This window comes from Pistacia vera, unplaced genomic scaffold (assembly GCF_008641045.1).
Source record: "Pistacia vera cultivar Batoury unplaced genomic scaffold, PisVer_v2 Contig333, whole genome shotgun sequence".
NCBI classification, from domain to species: Eukaryota; Viridiplantae; Streptophyta; class Magnoliopsida; order Sapindales; family Anacardiaceae; genus Pistacia; species Pistacia vera.
The window spans coordinates 692706-699693 of NW_022196150.1; the positions used below are offsets into that span (position 1 = coordinate 692706).

General features: G+C 36.7%; 1 protein-coding gene across 1 annotated transcript; it reads right to left on the bottom strand.

The window, feature by feature from the left end:
• Positions 1–2884: 2884 nt before the first annotated feature.
• Positions 2885–3695, bottom strand: LOC116137797 (basic leucine zipper 43). The gene has a single exon (XM_031423501.1). It carries the CDS (start codon positions 3606–3608, stop codon positions 3060–3062), a length of 549 nt encoding a protein of 182 aa, XP_031279361.1. The 5' UTR covers positions 3609–3695; the 3' UTR covers positions 2885–3059.
• Between the last annotated feature and the right edge of the window lie 3293 nt (positions 3696–6988).

Here is a 6988-nt window from a genome sequence, read left to right on the forward strand (position 1 = left end):
CTCCTTGGAAAATTGGCCTCTTTACCCCTTGGGTGACTACGTGGATCCCCTTTCCCACGGGCCTCCATGCCCTTTCTTGTAGTAGCAGCCCAGACTCGAGGTCAGCCATGTAGGCACAGGATCATGCTTTGATACCATTTGATAGGAACCCACTCTCAAATTGGGCCTCCATGCCCTTTCTTAGGATAGCAGTCCGGACCCGAGGTCAGTCACGTAGACACATGATTATGCTTTGATACCATTTGATAGGAACCCATTTGGATAGAGCTCTCCTTGGAAAATCAGCCTCTTTACCCCTTGGATGAATACGTGAATCCCTTTTCCCACGGGCCTCCATGGCTTTTCTTGGGGTAGCAGCTCGGACCCGAGGTTAGCCATGTAGGCACAGGATCATGCTTTGATACCATTTGATAAAAACCCACTCTCAAATTAGGCCTCCATGCCCTTTCTTGGGGTAGAAGTCTGGACTCGAAGTCAGCCACGTAGGCATAGGATCATGCTTTGATAGCATTTGATAGGAATCCACTCTCAAATTAATAGAAATTGGGCTGGGTAGTGGGCCTTGAATAGAAATTGAACTGTGTAATATTCCTTTTATGGGCTTGGATAGAACTCTTCTTAGAAAATCAATTTGAGAATAGAGGGTGCCCAAGTCCTTTATAACCCACATGTCCACCATTTTTCCTTCCAATGTGGGATCCTACCAGCAACAAAGAGTATGGTTCTTCAATAAGAAAAATTATATTGTGTTATATACAGGCAATGAGAAAGATCCAAGAAGTCTCTGTTATATGTCTTTTGACCGAAACGAGGTTTTTTCTCCCCCACTTGTTACTCCACCAAAGTTCCAGGAACCAACCTGTAACTTTCATTGTAACCTCAGAGTCAATAGTCTTCTGAGAAGAAAAGAACAAATCTTTCGAAAATTTCTACTAATCCTCACTGAAATTTCTTAGCTTGAATCAAGAACTTACTGGTATATATTTCTCATCTCTCCCAGATGACTATATATGTATACAAAACCCCAAGATTGTTTTCACTGCTCTACTACCTTAATTATATCAATTGATTTCAAGAATGAGATTTGGTAGAATCAGCTTCTCGCTTGTATCAGAGCCTGCTGATTTAGAGGCATTCACACATAAAGAGTGCCTAAAAATCTACATCGATGAATTGGTCTTTACTTTATCTTGCATAATCACAGTGCTAATCCTGCAGCTCCCTATGACTAATATCAATGGTAAGCCCGTACCAACTTTTATTTTTGCTGCGCAACCCTCTTCTTTCCATGCCTTTCTTATATGCATTATGGGGGCTTGTTATACTTCCATTTGCTCTATTCATCTCCGAGGACGAAAGCCAAAAGTAGCAAGGTTATACAATGGTCTTGCTGTGGTTTCACTGGCGGCAAGTCTTCTAGTTCTGTTGGCGGCAGCTGTTTGCGCGGGGTTGAAGTTCTGTCTTTCGCTTAATTCTGCTATGAGTGGTGCATAGATTTCACAGAATCCCCTCACATCGGATAAGGAGGGATTATTTGAATTGAATTTTGTAAGTTTGAAAATAAAATCAAAAGAAAAAAAAAAAGGTTATCAAAATAAGTGATAGCAGAAGGCATAAAAAGGCCATGAGTAGAACCCTCTGGCCAATTTGGGAAACTCCAAATCAGAGCTGCCATTCCCAGCATTCTGATGAACTGCTTTTTTTTTTTTTTTAAGTAAAATAAATCTGATTATGTCAGCTTGTGGTTAGTTTTCTTTTCTTCAAGAACAAAATACTGTCATCTATTCATTATTAAAGAGTTTTGAGTCTAATAACTCTTGTGTTATTCTAATGGGTATGCAGTTAGCTACACAATATTGTCAAAATTAAGGTTTAAACACAGTTAGTCTTATTGACAATTACATTCCTGCAATACATTTAACAATAAGAACTATGAGAACAGGAACAACATACAAACAGAACAATCTAACTTACTGAATACCAACAAAAGACCATATATAAAATGAAAGTAAGGTGCAAGGTTTATGGGGTAAACCTAATCACATTTTGATTTTGTTTCTCGTGTATATATTCCACACATGATCATCGCTGGTAATCAAATCAATCAACAATGCCTAACCCATTGGTAGTTTGAAACAGAAGTAATATGCTTTTTGGGCTTGCTCAAAAAGCAAAACTGAGAGCTATCAAAATATTTAATCGGGGCCAAATTTGAACTCAGCTATGCAGAGCCCGGCCATGCATAACATCATGCAGTATTTTCACATTGAACTAAATCACCTGCATTCAGAAGCATCCGTCAAACTAGATATTGACAATAATCTGGGTTAAACATGAATTCTTTCTCCCCTTTTCTGGAATGGAAGAAAATTGTAGTCATCAAGTGACCCGGAATCAAATACTCTGACTCAGGAATTTAATCAGGGTTCACACAAATGTAAAAATGGCCCCACATCAAGGATATTAAGGTTGTGTTATGGCAACCAATTAAGGTAGCTTTCAAAAAGCTAAAGGAACAGTACTTCTTGAGAGATTGAGGTGGATATGTAGCTTTAGCATTTTTATATGATATGTTTTTCTTTTCATGGAAATTCTTGCATCATGAATCAATCTTTTACGGTTTTACCTAATACCCACTCATTCTTCTTTCCGTTCTAGTACACCTGATGACTTTCGTTTTTCCACAGTTTTCCCATTCAGAAATTTGTTTTACTCATATGTCATTATCAACATCGCTGTAAATCATTTAAAATTAATCTTCAGGAAAACCACATTTTCATTTTACTATGATCATTAATGTGGACACTGCTGCCACAGGCAACAATTTTTTTTTTTGCATAGATCTCGTAGTCAGGATATGGGATATGCGTCGATATTGCAGAAACATGTTATTGCCATATTATTTATATCATCGATCATCTCATACAAGCTTTAAGAGGGGCGAGGAGGAGTAGTGCCGGTTAAAAATTCCTGACCAAAGAGAGGAACCAAAAGTAAAATATAAATAAAATAAAATAAAAAAGGAAGACAAAACTGGTACTATCGCCACCAATTCCATCTTAGTTTAGCAAATCTGTGTTGCACTGAATGTCTTCCAAATCTCTTAAGGTAGAGTAAGGGCTTTTAAGTTGCATGTCACTGAGCATTTGACGAAGTTCTATGGCTTCCTCTTTGAGCTGCGCGTTCTCTTGCAGGACCCGGTCATGGTTCTCTGACACATGGTTCAGTTTGTCTAGAAGCTGATGATTCTCGTTCCGGAGCCAAACAACCTGTGACCAGAGCTCGTCCAGGTGTTTCTGTTTGCGCATACGCGATCGTCGCGCAGATTCTCGATTCGATATCATCCTCCTCTGCTTTCTCTCGTTGATGAGACTGTGTTGTTGCTCATCGGCCTCGTCAGAAGTTGAGTTGTTGCTGAAAGAAGAACACTGGGGATTGAATTCTTGGGTCTGAGGAGGGATGTTCTGAAAATTTAGGAGCGGATTCAAGAATCTGTTGAACGGGCAAGTGGGTGTGTTGTCCTGATTAGGCATGGTGAAATGAGGTGAATATGGGGAGAGGTTTGAAGGAAGAAGATAATGGAGACCTGAAACATCACCAGGCTGCATGGCTTGAAACCTGAGGAAGATTAAGTTAAATTAAGGAGGATGAAAGAGGGATGAATTGATTCACTTGGTTTTAGAATTGGAGGAAGGAAGGATGAAGAAAGGAGCTGTTTATATAGGGAGAAAAAAGGTTAAGGAGGTCCCCACCCTGTTGGCAATTTATCATCACCTTCACTGCGCCTTTTATTATAGGTATATCATTAAATCATGTAATATTTGTTATGTAACATCATACTATATTTCATTTCCGCATCCAACTAAATAGATATTGTCCGCTTTAGACAATAGGTTAGCAAGTGATATTGTTTATTATGGGATCCGGCTAGCATGAGTTCCCTCTAAAATCCGGTTTCGGTTAACCAGTTTGGTGAAACCCATAAACCGAAAACTGAACCGAATATTTGGTTTATGAATTTTCCAAAATTGGAACCGAACTAGTTTGCAAAAAAACCCAATTTTCGATTCGGTTTTCTGGTTTGATTCTGTTTCCAAACTTTTTTTTCCCACCCTTACTACTAGACTCACGTAAGTTTAATTTTAAGCTTTATGAAATCATTTTTCACCTAAAACGTATCTACTTTATTAGGAGAATCCAAGTCTTATAATCTAAATCTCAGATTCATTCACTAAGTGAAGTTGATCATTCTTCAACATGATTAAATGACATAAACATATCTATATGAATCCATGTGATGAATGATGATACATACATATATATATGGGTCGCGGATAATCATTTTGAGATCAATATATGTATACGCTTACATGAGAGAGAAAAGGGATTTTGTATTGTGGGGAGAGCAATTATTTTAATGGGGGAAACGTTTTGGCAAGAGAAAGTAGAAGAAGAGAGAGTAAATGGTGTTAAGTTCATGAATTAAGTGGATGACTATATTGTTGCCAATTGCCAATCCAAGTTTATATTAAGATATATATAATGTGGGGTTTCACTCTCTCTTTAAGCCAATAGGACTTTGTGACGTAACGAATATTGGAAAAAGGAGGCAAGGAAAGGGAACCCCTTTACTATAATCATGGTCACAGTAAGCCAAATTATTTAAGGAGTTGGTGACTCAACACCCACTTCATTTCAATTTCATGCCCTTCATGTATCAACACTACTTAACCCTTTATCAGTTTTTATGTTACATTTACAAGAATTGTGACCTACTATGATTACGACGTAGCTAGAAAAATGGTATCGTCAATCCATCGCTTATTAAGACTCGTCGTTAAATGGCTTTTTCGATGCAACTTTTAAATGTAAACCAACAATAAAACACGTGTTGAACAAGACAGGATTATATATACTTATTCATGGCGAAAATCTACTAAAAGAGGATTTTAAGTGTCACTATAGAAGATATAGAAATAAAATAACCAAAAAGTCTATGGGATTTGTTACATTTAGAAGAATTGTGACCTATTTTGATTACAACGTCGAAAAATGGTATCGTCAATCCATCGGTTAAGACTCATCGTTAAATAGTTTTTCCGACGCAAACTAACATATATACTTGTGATATGGTCTCTTTTAAATGTAAACCAATAATAATACATGTGTTGAAATAGACAGGTATATTCGTGGCGAAAATCAAGTGAAAGAGGATTTAAGTATCACTAGACAAGATATGGAAATAAAATAACCAAAAAGTCTATGGGATTTGGCCAAACATACTCAAGTACTGTGAATCTTCATTACTATGTATAAAATTAATTAAATTAAGAAGCATTTTCATGCGCTAACTTCCATGGCATAAATCTACCTAAAAGCAATGTAATCTTTTGGTTCTCTTTGTTGAATTGGATTTGATATCAGAACACTAAAGACTAATAAAGAGAAGAAAAGTTTGCCTCATTTTAATGGTGACTTTTGGTGTGGTCCATTATATATTCGACCAGAATTCTACTCCCAACTTTATCATTTACATTTGTTTATCAGTAGGACAAATCAATGCTGATTTGAGCTGTTGGGTCCACACCTTTAAGATTAAGAAAAATGTTAGAAATCAATTTCCCTTAAACCCATTTAAACATAAAGTCGCATTCTCCTTTGAAAACGGTAGAATCAAACTCAAGACCTTTTGAATAATACATTCAAGAATTCATATTCGACTACTCGATCACCCAGAAGTGGCTCCTATCAATTTATTTTTCTCAAGGAAAACTAACCCTATTACAGAATCCAATTATAAAAAAGGTGAATTCACATTGGGGAGGTGGTGGTGGGGGAAGCTGATGGAAAGAAATTGGATGTACTTTGATTTGCAAACTTAATTCCACTACTTTTAAAAGAAAAAAAAAAAAGATTGGAAACACAAAACAAAAATTCTGTGGTGGCAAATGCCGTCCTCCTCCTCTCTTTCTGTCAATTGAATGGACTGATTGGTCAAAAAAAACATTAGACAGATTTAGACTCCTCTTATCTTTTCTTATCTCCCGGTGTTTCTTCTTTCTTATTGTTCTTTGGTCGATTTATTGTTCTTTGTCCATTGTACTTGTGGAATATTGTATCTATCATTTTCATTTTCTGATAAATATAATATATACTTTGCTGAAACTGACTCCACCCACTTCAATTTTATGCTTTTGCTTGTTCCTTGTTTGGCCCATAAGAGAAAAAAAAAAAAAAATTCAACACCTTCATTAGTAATTAAATTATTATGATCCATTTTTAAGTTTATAGCATTGGCAGTAGCTCCATTAATGTTGCCCACCAAAGAAAAAGGTATATCTACCAAGATCATATAATTCTTTGATAAATACTTTCATGATGAAAAAAAGATTATGTTGGTGTCAAAGTCTCACATTAGTTAGGAGACGATGGTCTTTGTCGTTTATATAGCACAAGGATACTCTCACCACTTAGAGACGTCTTTTCAGGACAAATCGTGCTAGTCTCAAGGCTCAAGGCGGACAAAACACTAGGAACTCATATACTATGTGTCTGGATTTGGCATACATCAACATCTTTTTTTGGATGACCTAGGATGCCCGAGCTAGTTTACGTATACCTCAACTAATCTCTCAAAACTCTAGAACTACTGGTCGAGTACGAGCTCCAGTAACTACCCCTATTAGAATCCGAGGAGAATTCGAACTCAAAACCTCTTGAGTAATACGTTAAAAAGTCTATATCGAACCGCTCGATCACCATATATAGTTCATCAACATATTCATAAAACAAAAATATAATAATTTGCCTTTTGATAGTCCATGAAACACTTGGCCACAAGTAAAATGTGGAAACAATGATTTTTCTCCTCACTAAACTTGCGTATCTTATCTAACTTACAGAATCCTTCCCCATATGTGAGAATTATGTCGAAAAAGCCCATGATACTTGGGGAAAAAGCGAGAAGGTGTAGGGCACTTTAGTAAAA

Excerpts from the sequence above, each read along its gene's own strand:
- LOC116137797 (XM_031423501.1), bottom strand. The coding sequence starts at position 3,608 with ATGCAGCCTGGTGATGTTTCAGGTCTCCATTATCTTCTTCCTTCAAAC.